General features: G+C 42.6%; 1 protein-coding gene across 5 annotated transcripts in view; it reads right to left on the reverse strand.

Annotated features, from left to right (window-relative positions):
- NLRC5 (NLR family CARD domain containing 5) overlaps nucleotides 1-24,144 on the reverse strand; it is a 40,638-nt gene extending 16,494 nt beyond the window's left edge. For 2 of the 5 annotated variants that reach the window (XM_039353769.1, XM_039353766.1), the window contains exons 1-26: nucleotides 21,958-23,550; nucleotides 18,019-18,174; nucleotides 17,117-17,414; nucleotides 15,969-16,025; nucleotides 14,563-14,634; nucleotides 12,317-14,066; nucleotides 11,937-12,020; nucleotides 11,074-11,157; nucleotides 10,891-10,974; nucleotides 9,815-9,904; nucleotides 9,543-9,593; nucleotides 8,530-8,592; nucleotides 8,047-8,130; nucleotides 7,886-7,969; nucleotides 6,922-7,011; nucleotides 6,460-6,525; nucleotides 5,814-5,882; nucleotides 5,513-5,596; nucleotides 5,159-5,242; nucleotides 4,396-4,485; nucleotides 3,501-3,548; nucleotides 3,255-3,308; nucleotides 2,610-2,690; nucleotides 2,338-2,421; nucleotides 1,189-1,278; nucleotides 627-689 (exon numbers count right to left, since the gene is read on the reverse strand). In XM_039353769.1, the coding sequence (XP_039209703.1) occupies nucleotides 627-689; nucleotides 1,189-1,278; nucleotides 2,338-2,421; nucleotides 2,610-2,690; nucleotides 3,255-3,308; nucleotides 3,501-3,548; nucleotides 4,396-4,485; nucleotides 5,159-5,242; nucleotides 5,513-5,596; nucleotides 5,814-5,882; nucleotides 6,460-6,525; nucleotides 6,922-7,011; nucleotides 7,886-7,969; nucleotides 8,047-8,130; nucleotides 8,530-8,592; nucleotides 9,543-9,593; nucleotides 9,815-9,904; nucleotides 10,891-10,974; nucleotides 11,074-11,157; nucleotides 11,937-12,020; nucleotides 12,317-14,066; nucleotides 14,563-14,634; nucleotides 15,969-16,025; nucleotides 17,117-17,414; nucleotides 18,019-18,027 (3,713 nt within the window). In that variant the 5' untranslated portion in view covers nucleotides 18,028-18,174; nucleotides 21,958-23,550. Of the gene's footprint in view, nucleotides 1-626; nucleotides 690-1,188; nucleotides 1,279-2,337; nucleotides 2,422-2,609; nucleotides 2,691-3,254; nucleotides 3,309-3,500; nucleotides 3,549-4,395; nucleotides 4,486-5,158; nucleotides 5,243-5,512; nucleotides 5,597-5,813; nucleotides 5,883-6,459; nucleotides 6,526-6,921; nucleotides 7,012-7,885; nucleotides 7,970-8,046; nucleotides 8,131-8,529; nucleotides 8,593-9,542; nucleotides 9,594-9,814; nucleotides 9,905-10,890; nucleotides 10,975-11,073; nucleotides 11,158-11,936; nucleotides 12,021-12,316; nucleotides 14,067-14,562; nucleotides 14,635-15,968; nucleotides 16,026-17,116; nucleotides 17,415-18,018; nucleotides 18,175-21,341; nucleotides 21,822-21,957; nucleotides 23,551-23,980 lie in introns of those variants that run through there. The other 3 variants (XM_039353768.1, XM_039353767.1, XM_039353770.1) reach the window with 3 other exon arrangements.
- Nucleotides 24,145-25,106: the final 962 nt, after the last annotated feature.

Raw genomic sequence — 25,106 nt, forward strand, 5'->3', positions numbered from 1 at the left:
AGAGCTGGGACCAAACCTAAATCTGATTCATTTGAACAAAACACAAATTAAAATGGAATGCAATTATTTTATTTATTTATTAAATTTATGCACTGCCCATCAAGAGTCGACTCTAGGTGGCCTACAACCAATTAATTAAGTACAATCAATTAATTAAGTACAAATAATTGCCACATGTTTGATATACTTTTCATATTGTGTTTTTGCAGCAATTTTGGAAGTGCTCTCCAAAGGCACCCAAGAAAAGCCATTCAGCTCTGAGACTTCAATTTGTGTGCTCTTGCAAAAGTAGAACAGGAAGGAAGGAAGGAAGGAAGGAAGGAAGGAAGGAAGGAAGGAAGGAAGGAAGGAAGGAAGGAAGGAAGGAAGGAAGGAAGGAAGGAAGGAAGGAAGGAAGGAAGGAAGGGGCTAATCATACTAACCTGTTTTTTTGATAATGCTATATTTGATCATTTATTTTGGGGGGCTCTTTGTTTTCCATAATCTCACATACATGAAAGGGTGGCTGACGCCTGAACTATTTGGTTCCTTCCCTGGGTTTTCAAAGCATGCAAGATTTATCCATGTTCTTGAAGAAAACAAAAGTATCATAAAAACACAAAGGGTTGGATTGAACCATCACAAACCTGCAGAACAGCGCGTGACTTGCTTGACTTTCCACAAAACGCAAAAAAGCATTTTTCCTTGATCTGGAACCATAACAAAGAACAAATGTTCACTTTCAGAAACCAGATTTCTCCACTAGAATAAGTCATACTCAATCAAAACACCTGGGACTTTAAAAAATGAAGGGGTGCGTTCGACAGTTCATCCTACAAAAAGCAAGAGAGCTTTGCCCTCTCTTTGACCAATGTACAATACAATGCAATGCAATGCAGTAAAATACAACACAATACAATATACTTTATTGGGCAAGTGTGATTGGAGACACAAGGAATTTGTCTCCGGTGCATAAACTCTCCATGTATATGGTGCTTCCTCTAAGGAAGAATTTCTCCATGCAACGTCTTTGGAGATTCCCCCCCCTCCCCAATAGATTTGGTGCAGAATTTCCAAAGGATACTTGTGTCTATCCCTAAACAAGAAATCTCCATGGGGTAAGAAACAGGAGACGAGATGATAGGTTTCTCCATCACAATTGGCTTTGATCCACCTACATTTGTCTTATTCCAAGCTGTCATTGCTTACCTGAGGTTCACTTCGGAGAGTCTGCTGCACCAGTTGCACGAATTGGCCAGCAAGCAAATCCCATTGGTTGAAAACGCATTATCTCTGACACTGCAAAAGGTTGGGAGAAGAGGACAGAATTAGCAACAGGTTGGCTGGGTTTGCAACCGTGCTTGGTTCACCACTATGACGGCTAATGAATTATTTTCTTGGTTTACCCAATCTATTGAACTAAGTGGTCTGAGTTTCCATAATAAACTAGGCCAGGGGTCTCCAAACTTGTCAACCTTAATACTTTAACTCCGGCTGGGGAATTCTGGGAGCTGAAGTCCACAAGTCTTAAAGTTGATGAAGTTAGAGACCCCTTCACTAAGCCATAGAAAATTAATGAAGTTTACCCTCTTGTGCTAATGAAGATAATAGATGTTTAACTTGTTCAATGTGTGGCACAACCACTTCATCATTGTATCTGGGAGCTTTGTAGAAAATAGGGGACTGTGGGTTGTTTGGAGAGGAGGGTTCATTTAGAATTTTGAGAAAATGTGAAGGAACCCACAAAATGTCCACTAGGGGAATGTACCCATTCACAAAATGGCTGCCACAAGGGTCACAGCCAGGTAGAAAGGACCAATTTATCTGGATGGCTCATGCCACAGTTCTCCTCTTTTCCTCCACCCCAGTTTGATTTTTTTTTTCCTGGACAAATGGACACACTTCTATAAAAAGCAATGTAGTGCAATCACCCAACACTTTAATTTCTAAGAATGCAGATGAAGCCAGCATTCTTGAAATGGCTTCCCCATTCACTTTACCTGTCAGAAGGTCACAAAAGATGATCACATGATTTCGGGTCATAAATACATGCTAGTTGCCACATGTCCAAATTTTGATCACATAACCACGGGGATATTGCAAAAAGTTGTAAGTGTGAAAAATGATCATAAAATCCCTTTTTCAATGCCATTGTAACATTGAATGGACACGAAATGAACTGTTGTAAGCCATGGACTACCTGTACCTTATTTTAGCTTGACAAATCCTTTTTTTAACTTAAACTTCAAAAAGTAAAGAGTGTATGGAATCTGATAACATTAAGGATTTTTTTTAATGGAATTGGCAGCTTTGGGCACCTACCTTGAGTTTCTAAGGCAGAAATCAGTCCGGACTCACCTTAACAATCTTAAACTGCTGAGACTGGGCAGGCACAACAGCATCTGCTTAAGCTCTTGATCACCTAGTGAATTTCCAGAGAAGCTAGAAGGGTGGAATGGAAAGTTTGAAATGCATCAGACTACTGCATTTATGAATGAGAAATACTTTAGAAGATTTTGGGCTCAATTGGTCATAAGTAGAGGATTACCTGTATTTTGTTCTTGCAAATTCAATTCCATTCTGGTTTAAACACTGGATAAAGATGAGCACACATCCGTCGCAACACTTACTTGATTTCTGCCAATCCAGAGCATTTGGTGAGAATCCTAAAGAGGCGAGTCATGTCCAGCCCAATTGTGCAACCCTCGAGACTGAAAAAGAGAATCATATTCAGCATTGCAAAGATTTAAATCCAGAACAGGTCAATTCCCCCCCCCTTCTAATGTTTTCCCCCAATGCTTTTTCATCCTTCCTACGGATCCTATAACAATATGCTAGCCCAAAATAAGGAAACCAGATTAATTTTACTTTTTTTGCAACTCTTTAAAGAGAATTTTGTAAATAGATGGTTTCAAAAAATATTAGAACTGTTCGCATCACACTTGTGTCAGAAGCACCCAGGCACTCCCGAATTGAAAGGATCAGTGACATCACCGTTGCCTGCGGGGGACGCCCAGTTGGGGGCTCCTTTCTAGCAGGAACTGGAGCAAAGGACGGGACCTCACCCCTCCCAAGGGCAGCACTCGGATCTCGAACAGGGGCTTGCTAACCTCCAACCCAGCGTCCTAACCACCGTGCTCCTATTAGAACTGTTATTTCCAGTCCTTGGGAATATTGACACGATATTTTGGCCCCATCAAGAGAAAGAATGGCAGATCAAGCACCACTGCTTTGGAGTTATGAGCCCCCCCCCCAAAGTTGAGAACACAACTTACTACAAGCAACGGCTGCTCAGCTGTTTCCTGGCATGCTTGCTGGCCGGGCTATATCTTCGGAGGGCAAAAAACAAGTGAAGGTCCACAGATTTTTAATTAAACTACTGGATCAGAAATGGAGAAATTGTGAAACTGATCCCTAAAGCCTGCATGCAAAAATTGAACCCCCATCCCAAACTGTTAACCTATAATCAAGGTAAATCCTAGCTGAGAAGAAAGATGCATCAAAATGAATACAATCCTCACCTGATTTGTTCTCCAAAGCTTAAGTGACATTTCTGGATGCTTCCCAAACTATAACAGAATGCAGAAATGCTATGAGTAAAGTGATTACTAAACGAACGTAGAATCCCAGTTTCTCAAGTGAGATGAACTTGACTTCTCAACCACGGTTTTTCAATTGTGCAGCAATGTCACTTTAAGGCGGTTGTTGTCTTTGAACAGACCAGCCTTGAAAAAGAATCTAACTCCAGCTAATTAATCTGCATAAATATTATTCCTGCTCTTTTTGGCCAGTCCGCTGTAAAATGCAGGAAGAGCTATAAAGAAGGAGAAATATTGCTGAAATATTGCTATGGTCAGGGTTGCCCAATCCTGATCTCAATCCTCAATATTAAAAATGTATGGCGTTCAAGTCCCAGAATTCTCCAGTCAGAATTCTGGGAGTTGAAGTCCATACATCTTAACATTTCCAAGGTTGAGAAACACCGTGCTATAGTGGTTAAAGACTCTGCAGTAGAACATGGAATATTACGAATTCTGCTCTTGTGTTAAGCTCAAAAGTCAACTGAGAAGATTAAGACCAGTGGACCTCAACCCTAGGAAGAAGGCAAGGACAAAAAAAAGGTTATCAAGAAAACTGTAAGGTCTATTCCGAGCTATTGTCTGGAGTCTAAACTGACCCGAAGGCACAAAACAGGCACACAAACAAACATGAAACACTCAATCCAGTTATATTAGAACACAACTTCCTCCAGTCCCAATCATAAAAGAATTTTGCCCCTGGAGATAAAAACTTTTGTAGCCCACCACAGCTGGTAGACTTCTGTTGATAAAGATGTAGTAGGACAGACTGGACCAAAGGCTGCTAACATGTTGGATTGAGAAGGTCAGTGGTGAAGAACTGGTTTTGTTGACATACCCTAATTGCACTGAGTTGATATGTTGTAAGATGGAGAAGACTTCCAGCAAGGAAAAGACACCATCCAGTGACATTTGGTTATTATCCAGACTGGAAGGAAGAAGAATGGAAATGTTCATTGCCAGGAACACAAATACGATTGTTGTATATGCAGAAGTAAAATTCCTTTAATCAATAACATTGAACTTTGGTATTTAAAGCTCTAAGCACCTTGTCCTGGCTACTTGGTATCGGTATGTGAGGATAAAAAATAATGATAAAATAAATAGGCTGATGTTTTTAATATTGTGACGCTGATGACTTTCAAGTCTCTCCCTTTTACATTAGGAGCACATAAAATAATGTTTTTGAAAGATGGGACCTTGAAGATGTGTGGACTTCAACTCCCAGAATTCCCCAGCCAGCATGCTGTGTGAATGTATTCATGCTGTGTGAATGTATTCATTTTTAATTGTTATATTTGTTGTTTTAATTTTGTACGCCGCCCTGAGTCCCTAGGGATTGGGCGGCATATAAATTTTATTAATAAATAAATAAATAAGTCCACACACCTTCAAGTTCCCAACTTTCAAAAATATTAATACAAAACAATATAAGAATAACAAGAACTGTAAGCTAACAACTGCCATCAAAAAGTATTATTGTTCAGACACAGTTCAATGTCTTCCTTGAGGACTAGGTCAGGATTGATTATGCAAAAGATCTGTCTGAGGACATTTAGTTCTATTGATATCATTAATTAAAGAGAACCACCTTCACTCACATTAAAGAATTCAAATTCTTCAGATCTCGGATGGAATCCATTATCTTCAGGATTCCTGAGTCACCCAGAGAATTACTTGACAAGCTGATGGTAGGACAAAGAAAGCAAAGAAGAGATGACTACTCCAATGTGCATATTTATCTTCTGTTATTATATATTTTATTTTAGACTGTGAATTTTAACTGAGGCAATATTGGTGGAAAATTTCAAAATATTCAGATGCATCTCAATGTATCTTCTCCAAAAAGGAAACATCCAAAATGCTAACCTAAACATAGTGATGCAAACATCCCAAATTTCAATGTGCTCCCAAACTCAGGACATTCACATTTATTGACAAGAATAAACACTTACTCTAATTTGAATATGCTGCTACACCTTCTCAAGGCTAAGCACAAGTTCTTGAGATCTTCGCCATGAAAATGATTACCTGTCAGGCTAATAAAGAAGGCAAATCACCATTCAAGTCTTGATTAAGCCAGGTGGGTTTAACTGTTCTTATGCTAGGTTCACACAACATAATAAACCCTAAACCTGGTTCAGAAAAATTTTAGACTCTTAATGGTCTTCCTCAAAGCCAGTGACACATACAATGGTCTTTTCCTCCAAGCATTTAGAGGACCAAACTAAGCAGATATTAACCAAGTGACTGTACCATATTTTCTTTGATGCCATCTCCATCTGTTGACATTTGTTTAACTGGGCATCATGAAAGTGGTAATTCCTGTAACAGACAAATGACAAAATATTATACAATGGGTAGAAGGAACCAGCACTGGATATCAAGCAATGTGATTGGTCAGATGTGGTTAGAAATCTACTATATAGTAGAGGACAGAAAGAATGGCCTTGAAGGTCAACGGAAAGACCCACTACCAAGGCAATGGTGACATCAAAGGAGCCTGGCCAAGAAAGAAACTTGAAGAAACATCTCAGATAAGCCCCTCTCTGGGTCACATGAACTGAGGGAAGGGGAAACACAGTGAGACCTGCAAAATTCTGTCACTATAGGTTTTCCATAAAAATAGTCCTTATCTACATGTCATTGATTTCCTAGCCTGGTGTCAGGCGTGAAGAATCAGGACCAAACATTTAAGTTCCAGTTAAGATGAACCACAAACTACACTTTTGCCTACTCTAGTCAACTAACGGGTCAGCACTGAATTGGTGCTAGATAAAAGCTGATGAAATTCAAAAGGAGTTAGGCTATTTCTAGCAACATCATAAGTCCAACTGATGTCTCACTTGACCCTGCTTGCTCTTCTCCAACATCTGGTCTTCCTTGAAGATCTGACACATACCTTGACTGAAGGGCATCAGGGCTGCCTTTATTCGCAAAGGTCAGAACTGCAATTTGTTGATCAACACTAGAGAGAAGAGAAAGAGTTTTACAAGATCATGCCTTGATGGCAAAGTTGGCCAAAGGTCTGCAGGAAATAGCCTAAGAAATAATGGATGAACACGTCTACGGAGATTCTCAGTCATCCAGGTCATGGTTGTCCCAAAAGTGCTTTTTCAAGCACTTTTTCAAGCTCTGACTGGACTTCTGTCTGCAAGAAGTATAAATCCTTCCGTCCCCCACCATTCTGTATAAGTGCAAACATGCAACTCAAACTTCTCCAGAGAACATTCAACCAGTCAAAAGTGGGCACATATAATAAAGCTAAAATGCTTCTGCTGCTCAACCTTCAGCCCTGAATTATAACAACAGCCATTTCTCTTAAAAACTGAACTGTCCTTTTCCCGATTAGCCCCAGGCATACCTGGCTTCCAGCATCACAACATTTGGGCAAAGATTTGCTGTGTCCAGGAGACAAAAAATGCTCTTAAGCGAGAGCCGGTTGTTGCTTAAACTGCGGAAAACCAAATCAGATGACAAGAAAGAGAGATGATCAGAAAACAGCAAGAGCAACAAAGGCCACATTAATATTAACCGATGGCTTAGTGCAGGGCTGTCCAACCTTGGCAACTTTAAGCCATGTGGACTTCAGGGCTGGCTGGGGAATTCTGGGAGATGAAATCCACACATTTTAAAGCTGCCAAGGTTGTAAACCTCTGCCTTAGTGAAATATAATAAACTGCGATGCATGGGTTGTGCGTTCCTAACTTTGCTGTTGCTTGGGGAGGTGGGGAATTTGTCTTTTTCTTGACAACCATGTGGACTACTAGCCCATGCAATTTTCTGGGTAATGTTTTTCGAGGTTCTTCCTCGGTCTGAGAAAGTATCACAGCTTAGAGCTGTGTCTCTAAGCTCCTGGCTCACAAAATTCAGTGTGAACGTACTTTAGACTGCAAAGTGGGATTTTTAGATTGGACTTATAGGTGGCCCTTGACTTACAACCACAACTGGAATCTCCATTGCCAAGTATGACACTTGTTAAGTGAGTCATGCCCAATTCAATGACTTTTGCCACAGCCATTAAGCAAATCGCTGCGGCGAATGTGACTTCTTCCATTGACTTGCTTGTCAGACGCCGGCCCGGAAGATTGCAAATGGCGATCACATGATCACATGTCAGTTGCCTGAGTTTTGTTTATATGAGCGTGGTGAAGCTGCGACAATCGTTAAAGGCAAAGTCTGATCCCAAGTCATTTTTTCCCCCAATACTGTTATAACTTCAAGTGGTTGCTAACAAATGTTTGTAAGCCAAGGACTACCTGTATTACGAATCAAATCAAATGTATTTTCCTATCAAATGAAAAAGGCACATTTTCAGAAGGACTTACGTGAGAGGACCAGATGTGCACATCTGGGACACCACAGTCATCAGCTTTCCACACCCTTCATCACCAAGTTGGTTATCTGATAAACTAACGTGTTTCTTCAGGTTAGTAATTGACTGAAGCATCTTTTGGTTTACAGATGCTTGGAAAGAATGGCCACCTACTTGATTTTAGACAGGCGGGAACAGTTCTGGAGAATGTCCACCAACTCCTCTGCCGCTCGTGAATCTAACTGGCAATCTTGCAACCTGGACGCCACAAGAAGAAAGCAGCAATCATGAATATAGGTTTAGTTGATTTCATCCATCATTTTTATCCCGTTGCCCTGTCCGTGTCACATGAAACCCTTGCAAAACCAAGAACATTATTCCTTATGCTGGGTTATTGTTGCCAATGTGGAAAGACACGAACCCAAGCAGCTAAATCATGGCTTTATGTATTGTTATAAATATGATGCATTAGAATTTTATTGCATTCTCAAATAATTTTACGGTACAGGTTGTGTCTCCCTTTTTTTTTAACTGCCAGAATATCTTCACGTGTTTGGGTTTGTTCTTTAAAACAAGCACACATGTAAAAAGACGAGTTGGATAATTTTTTTTGAAAAAATGTACCGTCAATAAATTCTGTCACATAGAGATACTTACTGTAAAATTAAACTTCTGGGTTTGGGAGCAATTTCTTCTTCATTAATTCCCACATCTTTTAACCTGAAACGATACAGTAAATATGAGTTGATAGATCAATAGATAGCTGGTTTCTGACGTTTATGCTGGTTTATGCAAAACAGTTGGGAGTACAAAGAAGAGGGAAGAAAGAAATTAAATATTTATATTATTTCTAGGGCTGTTTTTTTTTCTTCTTTTTAACATTTATAAATAATAATAGAGATTTTGGCATTTACACTTCTTTTTATGTCATGAAAACAAATTGTTGTACCCTGGGAATCTCTTACTAATGTTATACTGAGCATTACTTGTATAACTTCAGTCATTATCTGCTCATTTATAGGAACTGTGTTACCTTTTTTGAAAATCTATCTCTGTTTTAAGCAAAAATCAATTAAAATGCACATAGACATACACAAATGCCAAAAACCACAGTTAGTTCAACAATTATAATTTCAAAATACCCCAAAAAATCACTGGGATTTAAATTAATCCTAAATCCTAATTTCTTCCATTCGGGTCTAGACTTCTGTCCCGTTAAAACTTCTTTCTATTGTCAGTCTGCCCTATGTTGCAATTTCTGTCTTTTGGACTTCTTTAAACAATGAACTTCGGCCAATTTTTCTTTAGAACTAATTAATTTTAAAAATTACTGTAAGCAAAATAATAGAATAACAGAGTTGGAAGGGACCTTGGAGATTTTCTAGCCCAATTCCCTGCTCAAGCAGGAGACTCTACACTATCCTGGACAAATGGCCCTCCAGTCTCTTCTTCAAAATCTCCAGTGTTGGAGGCAAGCCATTCTCATTGTCAGGAAATTTCTCCTTAGTTCCAAGTTGCTTCTCTCCTTGATTAGTTTTCATCTGTTGCTTCTTCTCCTGCCTTCAGGCGCTTTGGAGAACAGCTTGACCCCCTCTCCTTTGTGGCAGCCCCTCAAATATTGGAGCGCTGCAACCACGTCACCCCTAATCCCTTAAAAATCATTTTCTCACCTAGGTTCTTTTGGAGAGAAGTTGGCAAGGGAGATTATTAATATGTTCTTCCTGGAAATAAGCAGTGGAAAATTAATATATGAGTTTAGTCTTGCTACCCCATCCAACAAAACAGCTTCATAGAATAGTATTAATGAGAGTTGCCCACAAGGCCAGCAATCTGCTATTTACCTAATAGTCAAGAGATAAGGAAGGTCTTGTTTTAAGACGGGGGGGGGGGGGGGAAGAATTCTGCTATCATTTTTCTCTTGCAATCTTTTAACAGTTGGTACCTTATTTCAAGGCTGGAAACTTTGGGACATTTTGCAACTGCTCTGCTGAAGGCCAGCACGGTGCCCACGGACATCTTGTTGTGGCTTAAACTGTTTAAAATATAATACATTTACTGTTATAAAGCCATGGCAATTACTAGTTAAGCAGAAAAAGTTTCAAAGATTACGTGCAAAGTTTCAGAGATTAAAATCACAATCCTTTGTTGACCATCCTAGTTTTTTTTCTATTTTATGAATCAGACTTTTATCTTAAATACAAACCATAGTTTTGCATGGCATCAGGCCACCGTTTGCTGAACAATGTTTTGAGATTGTGTTCATGCATTTCATTAAACCATGATGGGACAGTTGCTTTTGTTTCAGCTGATGGATGAGCCCTGTCTTTTATAAACCATTATTTGTTTAGAAGGTCTCCAGCCTTGAGCAGGGGGTTGGAGTATAAGAGGTCCCTTCTATGTTCTACGGCAGAATGAGCTACCTGTTCAGCTAACAATAATTAACCTGACATCTAAGCAAACTATGGCTAAATGGCACAGGGAATTAAAATCTGAATAAACCGTAATAGGCACAGCTCATTCTGCAAAACATTGCACCATTCCAGAGAACCAATATGGGTGCAATGATTAAGGTATTGGACTAAGATCAGGGAGAGCAAATACAGTCCAATCAACATACCTCACAGGGTTGTTGTAAGGAAAAATGGGAAGAGTGACAACCACGTACTGTATACACTGCCTTGAACTCCTCCACAAAGGTGAGACATAAATGTAATAAGTAAAATATGGGGATGTCCACTTATGTAAATATTCCTCAGGAAAAACATTTATATTGTGTGTATATGTATATTGATAAAGCTGGTTGTCACAAGGCAATTTTAATGACTTGAAAGGCAATGATTTCTCAAAATGGTAGGTCAAACATGAGACATGAGCTGCTATATTAATAGAGTCAGAAGAGGATATAGATACAAAACGCGTTCTGTCAAAGACGTGACGTGGCTGGCTGGGTAATTCTGGGAGTTAAAGTCCACACCTCTTAAAGTGCCAAGGTTGAGAAACGTTTTATACTATACTTACTCCATTCTCTTCAACTTTTCCACGGTGGGAAATATTTCTGCCAACTTGATCATGTCCTGCTCCTTCAACTTGTTGTCCTGCAAACTGGAATATAGCAACTGATTAAAATATTAAGGTCTCTGATTCGTGGTCAGGCATTTCACTGCTTTACCCTTTTTTCCTAAATGAAAAGGTTTAAATTACTTTATTTCTTCCAGCTGGTGACAGTTAGGAAAAACTCGAATGAGATCTTCAAATCCTGGGCTTCTAAGATTTCCACCAGTTAACCTGAAAATGAAAAGTGACATTGTTGTAATAGAGACTAAATTCCACTTTCCCACAGAGTATACAAAAAAAACGATTCTGTAATTTTGATGGACTGTAATACCATATTGCATATTAAGTCGTGGCTTGTTTTAATCGTGGTTTTTGGAATTAACCACAGGACTTTATTGCATATATGTCACTTATTGTAACTGTGTCTTTTCTCTGCTAAGAACTAGGAAAAGGAGAGAATTCATAAACTGAAGCTGATATTGTGCTTAATTCTCAGATTCGGCTTCCTTGGATTATAAGAATGACTAAATATTGACCTTATTTCACACAAAGCACAGGTATACAGGTAGCCTTGACTTGTGACCATTTTTTTAAAGATCATTCAAAGTTTCAACAGCACTGAAAAAAGTGACAAGTGGTCTTCCCACTTACAACTGTCACAGCATCTCTTCATTTTGAATTTTGATCATATAACTGAAGAGGTGCTCTGACAGTCGTAAGTGGGACTATATAGCTGTATACTTGTGCTTTGTGTGAAATAAGGTCAATTTTTAGTCAGTACTTCTTATAATCTATGGAAGCCGAGTCTGAGAATTAGGCACAATATCAATTTCAGCTTCTGAATTTTCTTCTTCTCCTAGTTCTCAGCAGAGAAAAGACACAGTTATAATATGTGACATATATGCAATAAAGTCCTGTGGCTAATTCCAAAAACGATTAAAACAAGCCACGACTTAATATGCAGTATGGTATTACAGCATGGTATAATGTGACCTTAGAGAGATGCTTACTTAAATGTTGTCAGGTGTTTGATCTTAGGCATGGTTTTGGAAAGGGCTCCTGCAAACTCACTTCCATATTGCCTGTTCTTGAAGCTACAAACAAAAAAAGCGGAAGGCAGATGTGATTAAGAAGCCACCAGTCTTATTCACAGAATCATAGAATTATAGGGCTGGAAGGGGACCTTGGTGGTCTTCATGGTGGGAATCTTGCAAGATAAGAAGTGGTCTTCAATTCTTTTGGGTTTAGGAAGACCTGTTGCATGATATTTACCTAATGACACTTGCAAATGAAAAGATTGCCACAATTCTATTTTATGCACACAGCAAATGTATTGTACAAGGACCATTATCTTCTGAGTTTAATGGTTAAGTTGGCCTTTGTCTCTCACCTCAAGCTCTTTATATTTTCACAACTGCCCCAGATGTCCAAATAGTCCAATTCCAGGGGGCAGCCAACAAAATCCAAGCACACACCATGAGGACTTCCATTGATGAGGAAGGCTAAAGTCACCATGTCGAAGGGCATCAGCCCCACGTTCCTGAATTGGTATTTGAAAGCTAACTCTTTTGCAATGTGCTGTGCTAGGCTGATGTCTTGTGTCTCGTACACACAGTGGCACAACTCTACTATCCTGGGTCCTGTCAAATTAGCAACCGCGAGTTTCTGCAATATCTCCGTGATGATATTTTGCCGTTCCTGAATCCAGACCTCGTTCCGCCCAGCTAAGCAACAAAGGAATGGTCTACACCCTTGAGATGAAAGGCCAGACAAGAAGATATGGTAGTTCTCTGTAAAGGACATCCTTGTTTCTTTCTTCAGAATCCACTTTGATCTCAGGGAGAAGTTTTCCTTCAATATCTTGCAATCTACTGTGGGGCTTGCCAACAGGAAGAGAGCTGCAAAGAATTCTTGAAAGCTAAAATGAGTAAAAGTATAAGCCATTTGTACAGGGTCCTTGCCCATTTTAACCTCAGAGGCCAAAAGAAGGCCAAAGTGACAAAAAAAATCTTTCACGTGTTCTGGGACCTCTCCAGCATCAAAGACTCTTTTGTTCTCCTCAAGGCCCCTGAAGGCCAACTCACACAGATCTGTCAGGGTTGTTTGATATTGACCCATGTCTATTTCATTCAAAGTCCTCCCGCCCTGATGTTTGCAGATGAAGATCTGGAGCATCGTGGTGTAAAACTGGGTCCTGGTTTGAGGAAGCTGGACATTCTCTGCATCTTCAAGGAACAAATGTTTCAGGCAAGTGCAGATAATGTGACACATCGCAGGAATGTAACACATGCTCAAGAGTTTGCCATTGTCGTTCAGAAGAGTAAGGGCTTGCTCTTTCTGGAAAGGCTCTTGGAAAAAATAGCTGACGTATTCCTCAACGTTGTCCCGGTGGAATCCCCAGACTTCTGCTAGCGCAACGGTACCCTTGACTAATTCTGCAGGGAGTAGGTTTAGCCTGCTGGTAATCAGCACTGTGCAACCCGCCAAGAGTTCTCCGTGGCAAAGATTAGCCACGAGTTCAGAGACAGAACAAGGCATGAGAAGATCAGAGGAGGAAGTGAAAGGGATGGGTGGGAGGGGAAGGTTCTCCACGAACTCATCCAGACCATCCAAGATAACCAAGGTCTGTTGGGCATTCTCCAGGAGGAATTGAAACACGGTGTCAGGCTGATCTGGTTGGAGGAAATATTCAAACAAGAGTTCTTGGAGAGTTAGTTTTCTCTTGGCGATGAGGTTCAGCTGCTTGAACTCAAAGAAGAAGATCAATTTGAACTGGGGAAGGGCTCCCTCAGCCCACTGCTGACAGATTTGATGAACAAAGCATGTTTTTCCCATTCCAGCCTTGCCCAAAAGCAGAACAACCTGGGTGATGCCCATCTGGACACTTTTGAAGAGCTCGGACAAGTTCTCCATCGGATTGCCATGGTCCTTGAATTCGTGTGGGGACACTGGTTCCTCTTTGATCTTCTTGCTTCCCACCTTCAACTTGGATGCTCTGCTGTGATGGATGACGAGGTTGACAAACTTTTGGCTGAAAGCCAATGGCTCATCTTTTGTTTCTGCTGTCTCTGCAGAGCGGTCAATTCCAAACTTTCTAAACATCAAGCTGAGGATGTGTTGACAGTACCTTTCAGCAGCATCTGGGAAAGACATATCAGATAGAATCTGATGGCAATATTTATACAGGTAAAAGGCAATAATTGTCCCCAGACATTAACTTCAGTATTCTGCAATGCACTTTCCGCAACAATCTCGGAGGGCTGATATAAAAACGAATCCATACGAGCAGAGATTGCCCTTGTAAACAAAAGGGCTATTGAAACTACAGCTCACATCCTACTATACTGTACCTTCAAACTTGGCCCTTTTATGACTTGTGGACTTCAACTACCAGTCTGAGTCAGAGTTTTTTAAAGAAGCGTATTTCAAATTATTCCAAAACTAGAAAGTGACAACTAATGGACTCATTGAAAGAACGTATTTGCATTAAGAAAGGGCGCAGAGGCTCCCTAACCTCTGGATTCCCAAACGGTAGAGATGCAGATGTTCAAAAGGAGCCTCTTTTTCTTCCTCAACTGGTCACTCCCAGGTGTTGGACTTATAAAAAGAAAGAAGGAATGAGAGGGGGGGACCTACCAAGTCGTTTCTGCTTGGATTCTTTCCCGTTGTTGCTGGAGAAATTGCTGAATGGACGGCGTCTTTCAAGCTCTGCAAAATGGGAGGTGGGAAAAAGGGGGAGGGAGAGAGGAACCAAAAGAAAAGAAGAAATAGGGGTGATATGACAGCAGTATTCCGGTATTTGAGGGGTTGCCACAAAGAAGAGGGGGTCACGTTATTCACCAGAGCACCAGAGGGCAGGACGAAAAACAACGGATGGAAACTAATCAAGGAGAGAAGCAACGTGGAATTAAGGAGAAACTTCCTAACAGTGAGGACAATTAACCAGTGGAACAGTTGGCCACCAGAAATCATAGGCGTTCCATCCCTGGAGGTTTTTAAGAAGAGGCTGGACAGTCACTTGTCTGAGATGGTATAGGTTTTCCTGCTTGAGTGGGGGGCTGGACTAGAAGACTTCCACGGAACCTTCCAGCTCTATTCCATTCTAACACTCCTTCATAGGGCAATTTTGCGTATCAATACATCAGAGGCATTGACCTAGGGCAGGAGTAGGCCACCTTGGCTCTTTTATGACTCGTGGCCTTCAATTCCCAGAATTCCTGAGCCAGCCTGGCTCAGCTTGGCAACCTCTCCCTTTGCCCTCAGCGTGGCTGGCTCGGGAATTCTGGGAGTTGAAGTCCACGAGTCATAAAAGAGCCAAGGTGGCCTACCCCTGACCCAGGGGAATAAAGGTCTTCTGATCAAGTAAAAAAGCTGGACGTTGATCATGTGGTAATGGCCACTATCTCGATTTTTTGGCCTCCACTGGCAACACAGGGAGTCCTTGACTTGCAACAATTCATTTAGCGACCATTCAACATTACAACAGCGCTGAGAAAAGGGACTTATGACCGTTTGCACACTTACAACCGTTGCAGTATCCCCATGGTCACGTGATGAAAATTTGGACACATGCCAAATGGCATACGTTTTATGACGGTTACAGGTTATGGGACAGATCATGGGATCCCCTTTTGCAACCTTCTGAGAAGCTAAGCCAATGGAGAAGCCAGATTCACTTAACAACCAGGTTACTAAGTTAACAACCGCAGCAATTGACGTAACAACTGCATTACTAACTTAACAAGTGCAGCGATTCACTTAATATATATGGCAAGAAAAGTCGTAAAAGGAGGGAAATTTCACTTAACAAGTGTCTCTCTTAGCAACAGAAATTTTGTGGTCGTAACATTAATGAATATAAGGTTGCTTAAATTCCACAATTAGTGCCAAGTATGTCATCGATAAAGAATTGCAGAATGCATCGATTTATAATACAAGAAAGGCTTTGATCGTGAAGCTTCACCGTTAACTCTGAACAACACTGTACTGTTATTTATAAAACTGAAAAGAGAGGGGGGAAAAAGAATAATAAATGACCTTACTTCTCGAACTTGATGGGAAGCAACCTTTCTGGTCATCTTGTCCTTCAGATACACCGCCTAGAATCATCGAGAAAAAAGAGGTTAACCGGGGCATCTTGCATCAGAGACCCCCTTTGTTTTCAAAAAACAAAACGTGCTCATACAGCCAGATAAAACAATACTCAAAAGATAAGGGATGTTCTTGAAAGGCTCTGGGGCATAGGTTGGCAACCTGCAGCTCCAGAGCCGGATGTGGCTCTTTGAGCCTTCCCCTGCGGCTCCCAGCCTTCTCTGCCATTTGCAGAGAGAGACAGAGACAGAGAGAGGCACTTGCATTTCCCTTCTCTCTCTCTCTCTCTCTCTCTCTCTCTCTCTCTCTCTCTCTCTCTCTCTCCCTCCTGTTAGACGAGCCGACAAGCTTACTGGGCAGGGCTCCTGCCTTGGCTGCATCTCTGCAGGAAGCAGGAAGGGCAGGAGAGAGCTAGCTAGCCCAACTCTGCTGACTCAGGAATTCTGGGACTTGAAGTCCATGAGTTATAAAAGAGCCGAGGTTGCCTACCCCTGAGCTTGTTGGAGAACAGCTTGAAGCCAACTTGCCAGATGAGCAGATCAGGGAGAGAGAGAGGGAGAGAGAGAGAGAGACCCTTTTGACATCTAAAATGAAGATAACACTGCAGCCATCCCAAACTAAGCATGTACTTTATTAGGCATATGCATAAAAATCAAGCAAGGGCTCATTTTCAGGATAGGTCTTATTTGCAGGGAAACACAGTAGTCCTCAACTTATAATTGGTCATTTAGTGATCATTCAAAGTTCTGCTCCTCCCACTTACAACCATTACAGCATCCCCGTGGTCACCTGATCCAGATTCAGGTATCTGGCAACAGCATCCTGGGGTCATGGGATTGCCACTGGTGTCCTTCCCAGATTGCTTCCAACGAAGTTAATGGGGAAGCCCGGTTGACTTAACAACCATGTCACTAACTTAACCACTGCAGTGATTCACTTAACAACTGTGGCAAGAAAGGACGTGAAATGGGGTAAAATTCGCTTAAGAGCTGTCCTTGCTTAGCAAGGAAACGTTGGATGCCATTGTCGTCGTAAGTCGAGGACCACCTGTATCTATCCCCAGAGCTACAGGACTTGGCGTGGTTCAACCACCCTTCACCTTCTTGAGAGACGCTCATCAGTATGATCTCGAGCTCCATGGGAAGGCTGCATTCGAAACAGACGCTCTGGATGAACTTTCTGAAGACCTCGGGATTGGCGTCCACATCTCTTAGGACCATATCCAGGATCAGTAAACGTTTCCTCTCAAGGTCTGGCACCCTGCCGACAAAACTCAGGTCGTCTTGAGACAGAAGCATCTCAGCTTTCTTCAGCAACCACTCTGAATGGTGGCTCAGGAAGTCTACTAGCTGTGGCCAAACTCTTCTGATGATGCTTCGGCGTTTTGCACCATCCATCTGGAAGACACAGAAGTTGGAGAAGACTAAAGAAAGGCCCCAAATCTTCACTTTAGTGCTGACAAGGCAGGTCTGGCTTAATCTTTAAGCCAGGCTTTCCCGACTTTCCAACTTGGCTTCCAACAAGCCATATGTCTTAAGCTGGCCAGGTTGGGAAACTGCACTAAGCAAAATAAGGCCAGCTTAAGGCACCAAGAGCAGCAGGCACAACCTGTTTAACAACCCAGCCTTTATTTATGACGGTTGCAGTGTCCCAGGGTCACATGATCGCCATTTGCTACCTTACCAGCTGGCTTCCGATGAGCAAAGTCAACGAGGGAAGATAGATTTACACGAATGGTTGCACGATTCACTTAACAACTGCAGTGATTCGCTTAACAACCATCGCAAAAAGGTTGCAAAATTGGGCACGGCTTACTTAACAACCACCCCAAAAAGTCTTGACCCAATCAGGGTTCTAAATTGAGGACTCCCTGTTGTCACTTTTTTTAGTGCCAGGAACTCCGAAGAGTCACTAAACGAATGGTTGTAAGTCAAGGATGAAATTGCATCTCATCCAGCTGGCACTTTTTACAGACTGTCCCAGCCAGCTGCCCCTTCCTACCACCATCATCCTGCAAATTCCTCTGTCTTCAGCTGTGTTGCCTCTGCAACTCTCCAGACGTGTCAAGGGGAAGGCTTCATATTTTCCGTACGTTTTGGGGGGCTTCCCAGGCCCCCTAGATCACTTCCAGAAGATCATCTTGTTGGAGGCCGTCTCCTGCAGAATCAAATAAAGGACTTTTTAAATCCCAGCATTCCAGCAACTTGGTCCTTTCAAACTGCAGTGCAGTGCAGTGAAGGCAGTCAAATTCCTAGGAGAGGAAAGACATGTTGAGGACCCAGATTGTTGGGGACAATTATGCTGACTCTAAAAACTGCTTAAAGAGGGCTGTAAAAGGACGATGTAGCGGTATATGAGTCTAAGTACTAGTGTATTGCTATTAAACCAGGAGGCTGATTGACAGCAAAGAGGAACTCAACACTTACAGCATTGGTGGCAAACCTATGGCACGTCTGCCAGAGGCGGCACTCAGAGCCCTCTCTGTGGGCACGCACACCGTTGCCCCAGCAGAGTTCACCAGAATAGCGAGCATGTGGCATTTGGAAGCGATGGGGCAGGAAGTGAGCGAGCAAGCGGCATTGGCCTCCTGGGGATGCCCCAGAGATGGCGAGGGGCTGGTCCCCACCAGCCTGGATCTAGCCCACCCACCCCAGCCATGCCCATCCAGTCTGATGTGACCACCACAGCTGTGACCACATCTATTCCCACCCAGTGGCCACACACAGACACACACACACACACATGCTCTCCCTGAGAGCACCACAATGCTGATGCAGCCCTGGCACTTTGCAATAAATAAGTGGGTTTTGGGTTGCATTTTGGGCACTCGGTCTCTAAAAGGTTCGCCATCACTGATTTACAGCATGTAAGATAAAAAATCAGAGAGAAAAACAAATTTCTTGAATTACCTTCAACAAAACTACTAGGTCAGGGTTGAAATGAGGGGTCGCGGATGCTCTCTGAGCTTGATGGTTTTTCTGTAGACATTTCATTATCAGACTAGGTAACATCATCAGTTCACCCCAACTTAATTACTGTTTGTGCTTTTGCACAAACCTGCTTTGATACCACTTGCTTTGACATCTGTTAGCAAAGGGCTTGAGGGCGCTTACTACAAATGCTTCATAAGTAAGAAGTGGCAGGATGTGGGTTTGTGGCTGAGTAATTTTGCAACTGGGTTTGTTACTGGAACACGTAATGTGGCATTTAGCTTCAGTTGTGGTCAAGAATGTTTTGATGTTACAAACGCTGTGCGCCATTGGAGTTCAACAGATATACTTTTTTACATGACATCTTTATATATTTTTCTAATTTTAAAATAAAGGATATTTTTTAATTATTTCTTTTATTACAAAAATGCCTGTTCCTGTTACGTGCGCTTTGGGAATTGATAATATGATACGTTGCGGGGCTATACATTTTATTCAGAATAAGAGATTATATTATATATTGCTGCTGCCATTATTTGATTATTTGATATGCATATCTTTATAATTTTAGCTTTATATCTTTTTCTTGGGTTAAAGAGCCATGGTGGCTCAGTGGTTAGAATGCAGTATTGCAGGTTAATCCTGCTGATTGCTGGCTGCCAGCTCAAGGTTGACTCAACTTTCCATCCTTCCGAGGTCGGTAAAATGAGGACCCAGATTGTTGGGGGCAATTATGATGACTCTAAACCGTTTAGAGAGGGCTGTAAAGCACTGTGAAGTGGTATATAAGTGTAAGTCTAAGTGCTGCTGCTAGTGCTAAATTAAAGCAAGAATGTGGATGTGGATCTGGGGACCCCTGACCTACAACTAAGGAAAAATTTCCTGACAGGGAGAACAATTAATCAGTGGAATAGCTTGACTCCCAGGGTTGTGGGTGTTTCACCACTGGAGATTTTCAAGAAGAGATTGGACAGCCATTTGTCCAGGATGGTATAAGGCAGGGGTCTCCAATCTTTCTGGCTTTGTGGACCAGCAAGGCGGGGGGGGGGGGGAGAGGGAATGGTTCCACGCAAATGGTGGGTCAATGTGCACACACGGGGTGCAGCTCCATTTGTGCGAGTGGTGGGAACACACACCGCCGCTTGCACAAATAGAAATGCACATGCACTCCCCCCACACTTCTGAACAGGCTGCAGCCTGGTAGTTGGGAACCCCTGGTATAAGGACTCCTGCCTTGGGCAGAGGGTTAGACTAGAAGACCTCCAAGGTCCCTTCCAGTCCTATTATTCTATGAGTTAATCACAGCCGCACAATATGAATTTGCATTGCACGCAGATACATAGGTTTCAAAAAGCCAAAATGTTTGGAAGACATTAGGTGATACTAACTGTATTCTGGATCCCTTTTTTTTTAATTGTTGTGACTCTTTGAGAACAAAGGTCTAAGAACGAAAGCAGCGGGACTGGAATTCCCCAAGTTCAAGTCCACAAGGACCTGAGTTGGAACGCCAAAATCAAACGGAAACCTAAAATTGAACTTCACTTTCTAGAAATGTGCAACTAGATGGGGCCATCAAGCTTTGTAAATTTAGGTATTTTCCACACGATAACCGGTTTCTATTTCCTAGCGCAAGATCAATTATAAAATTACTAGAAAAAAAGAAAGATAGATAGAAACCAACCTCTGGGTTTCGCAAACTTTGCTCAGTAATTCATGCACGCCAGGGAGACATGAACAATTTAAAAGAAGGACGCACGTGGAAAAAGTTAAACTATTTAACTTTCTTGACATCTGCCACAAAAATTAGAGCAAAAAGCAAGTATTTAGGCCTACACGTATAAAAATTACCCTACTTTTTCCAGCACCAGAAAGACTGGATTTTTCAGTTGCTTTGTTTTTTCTAAGAAGGTCATGTGCTAGTAATAGTATAGAATCAACAACCACACACTTTTCAAATTTCGCCGGAGAAATTATCATAAATCATCTCCAGACCCGTGAATGTAGCTTTGAAGGGGCTGGATTAAAACTGATGGATAGAGTCAGGAAATAAATTAAATAAGGTAATTCTAGGCTCTCAGGTATGTCGACAAATGCAGGAAAGAAAGAAACAGACAATTTACAAAGTCACACAATACACAAGGGTTTGACCGACTCCAGTTGTGAAAACAGTCCAAAATAGAATTAAAAATAACCCCAAACTACTCAAAAACCAGAACAATATTTGTTTTTAAGGCTATGCCTGCCCAACGGGAGGACTAGTTCTCCTTTTGCCAGACACCTGGCTATACTTTCTGTAATACTTTCGTTTTTTCTCCTTCCCGCCATCTTTTCCCTTGCAAATCGATTCCTCTCAGGCAATTCTGCATAGCTTGCTGACCCATACCGCCCTCCTACCTGGATCTAGGCCCACAAGTAAATCGGCCCAAGTAGTAAGCAAGCTGGGGCATCCGTGGGGAGAGGTCAAAAGATCAAAATGGCATCCACGACTGCAGGATTAAAGCCTTGCGTTGTTGTTGTTGCATGCCAAAGAAGGCACAGTTTTGACCCCACAAATTGTGGCCATTTCCATTTTCTTGCCTGCCCCACCCGACCCCAACTTTTGATCTGCAGGAAAGCAGTCAAAAAAAGCAGAAGCCCTGAAAAGAAACGCTGGATATTCCAAATTACACTGATTGAAGGCAGCTTCGCTCACAGGTGCTCGCTAACAATTCCCTTTGCAGAGGTAACACCTTGGGCGGATGCTGAAATAAGCTTGTTATTTCACCCCCATCCCCAAACCCCTCAGACACGGCAGGCAGGCAGACGCGGGATTCCTCTTGAGAACTCTCTGCCGGCTAGGATAGAGCGCAGGAGGCGCGCGAAGCCGAGAATCCGGCAAGAGCGCCCTCTGCCGGCTGCCCAATCCTCCCGGGGCAGCGCGTCCTGCCAGCCCAGAGCGCAAAAGCGCCGCCGGGCAACCCACGCGCGAGAAGGGGGACCCCGCGGGCCTTTCCCCCCTCCCCCGAGCTACCTTCGGCGCGGCTGCAGCCCGGCTCGGCTCGGCTCCGGCCGCCGCGAGGCGCGAGGCGCGAGGCGCTCTGAGGAAAATGGCCAGCCGGCGGAGCCCCGGTGCGAAAGTGAAACCTACGCTTGGCATTGGCGCCCGGAGTAGGAAAGCGGCAGGGCTCTTCGGGGAAACCATGTGCTTTCCTCCGAGTCAGCCCGCCGGGGCGTAGCGGGCAGGACCGCGCTGCGAGGGAGGTGCAGTCGCTCAGATCAGCTTGAATCTGGGGAGGAGAGAGTGATAGAGATGATGGATACATAGAGGCAAATAGATGAAGATGACAGAGAAAGGGGGAGAGAGAAAGGATAGATAGACGGTAGTAAATAGTAGAGAGACATGATAGTGTGTGTGTGTGTGAGAGAGAGAGATGGACAGATGGTAGGTAGACAGACAGACAATAGATGATATACAATATGATCGTAGATAGACAATAGATGATAGACAGACGGATGGATGGATGGATAGAAGATAGACATGATAGAAAAAGAGAGAGAGATGATGGACAGATGGTAGTTAGTCAGATAGACAATAGATGATATAGAATATGATCATAGATAGACAATAGACAGACAGACAAGACGGATGGATAGAAGATAGGCATGATAGAAAAAGAGAGAGATGATGAGACACAGCTAGATGATAGATGGAGGCACTCTGGAGATTAGATCTATTCCCTCTTCCCTTTGACAGCTCCTCAAATATTGGGTGACTGCTATCACATCACCCATAGTCCTTCTGTTCTGTTAGACTAGACACAATCAGCATCTTGAAACCCGTTTACAATGATTGAACAGAAATGGTGGTTCAGACAGCCCGACCAGAGGCAAGCTGGAAGATACTAGGAAGAAGGCCAGACGGGGAGGCCCAGAGCTTGCCACGGATCCCAACCTCCCAGGGTCTCCCCTTGACTAAAAATGACAAATCTAGAGGAACTTGCAGGCAGCCCAGTTTGAAATCATTTGCAGATCTCCTGTCATGAGACTGACAGAAAGAAGAGGGTGCTTCATCTAAATTGAAATGTTTCCCACGGGCGCCATTTCGGAGTTGCACAAATAAGAAATTGGACAAATAACCTCTTGTGGTTGAAAGCTGGAGAGATGTTGATTTCGATAAAGGGAGGTGGTGCTAATGGGGTGTGAGAAGAATGGTGCTAAGGAAGAGCCAAACTTGGGAAGGAGGAACAGCTGGGGTAGAGGCTGCCTAGTGGTTAGAGACGTGTCTGTGTATGTGAGGAGCTGCCCACGTCTCTCAGCCACTCCTAACTCATTAGCCACCTCTGCAAAAGGCCACCTGACCTGGTCTCCAAGATAAAAGGATGGCAAAGCTTTATAGACCTTACAAGGGTTGAAGTTTAGTTGGTTGAATGGGGTAAAAGCTATTTTTATTCCAAAGCAAGCAGAGAAGGCATCGAACTGGTTAAATCTTGGATTGGGGACAAACATAGGCACCATAGAGCAATAGCACTTAGACCAGTGATGGCGAATCTTTTAGAGACTGAGTGCCCAAACTGCAACCCAAACCCCACTTATGCATCGTCGGGTGCCAGGTAGGTGTGGCCCATTGGGTGGGCGTGGCTGCAGTGGTAACAGCAGACTGGGTGGGACTAAAAAGTTCAATCAATCAATTCCAGCTTTGCAAGATCTTTTTTTTTCCCACGAAATGAAATTGACTGATTGATTGAACCTTTTTTTTTTTTTGCACACAGCGGCAGAGGCCTAAAGCGAAAAGGTTTTATAAAACCCAGCTGAAGGCCTAGGATTGTGGCAATGGCGTGTGTGCCCACAGAGAGGGCTCTGAGTGCCACCTCTGGCACCTGTGCCATAGGTTCGCCACAACTGACTTAGACTTATATACTGCTAAACATTTTCAACCTCCTGTAAGAACTGTGGCTTTTCAGAAGCAGAAGCTGAACCACAGATGGGAACAAATTACTACTGTGTCCTGGGAGAAGACAGGCAAAATATATTGTTTTAACGCCTGGATCTGCCACCTTGTGGCTGGTCAGTGGAGAAGTATTTGGTATTCAGGTCAAGCTGACTGAATGTGTTTAGAACAGCTGCTTCTCCTTCATCATTCTGCAGAGGAGAAAAAGAGGAAGAAGGAAAGAAAAATGTTAGTGATGATTTAGGACATACCAGTTGTCAAAGCGCTAGTTAGGAATTCTAAATTGGATAACCAGTTGTCTGGAATGGTGTAGGGCAGGGGTCTGCAACCTTGACAACTTTAAGACTGGTGGACTTCAGCTTCCAGAATTCCTCAGCCAGCTGCTGGCTGAGGAATTCCGGGAGCTGAAGTCAACCAGTCTTACAGTTGTCAAGTTGCAGATCCCTGGTGTAGGGTCTCCTGCTTGAGCAGGGGGCTGGGTCTGAAGACCTCCAAGGTCCCTTCCAACTATTTTGGTTATTCTGATCCACAATAATTCCTGAAAATTAATTAGTTTTAAAGAAAAATCAGTCCCTTCCAACCTTATTAATTCTGTGGTAAAGATTTTGGGCACAGGAAGTTGGCTGATTTATGCAGGACAATATTGATCCCAATCTATTGTTCAGTAAGCAAGCTGGGCTTAATGCAAGCTAGTCAACACTTTGTCTGGGTATTATTATTCCAACTGGTCTCAGGTATGATGTTATTGATGGCAAGTTGGTGTGTTTGACCCAACTCCTATAGAGGCTTGGGTGAAAATTGGCAGCCTCTCCATCCAGCTTTGATGTGGCAGTCCAGGGTGTCTCTTTGACCCAACCTCTCGTAAAAACGGGTTAACCCAGATTGTTTTGCTCTTCTTAAAACAGGTGGTCGTTCTTGTGTTCTCCAAGCAGATTCAATATTAGCTTTGTGGATTTATTGAACAGAATTTGGAAGCCATGCTCACGAGAGGTTCTCCACTCAAGGTCCAGCTCTTTATGGGTTAATTTCAAATTACAGCATCGTTGAGGACTTCCTGCCTTTTGCGTTCCATACTACATACTTCCTATGCTTGGTTTCAGCCAATGTCTTGTTTACAAAACATCTTTTTTGGCATGAATTTGCCACTTCCATGCCAGCTTCAATCATTATCACACCCTCCCAAGCTGGAAAATTACTGTTTTGGTCCTTCTGTATGCCACTTGAGGGTAGTG

Source organism: Crotalus tigris, unplaced genomic scaffold, assembly GCF_016545835.1.
Source record: "Crotalus tigris isolate CLP2741 ecotype Arizona unplaced genomic scaffold, ASM1654583v1 scf7180000018525.42219311030:4301911, whole genome shotgun sequence".
NCBI lineage: Eukaryota > Metazoa > Chordata > Lepidosauria > Squamata > Viperidae > Crotalus > Crotalus tigris.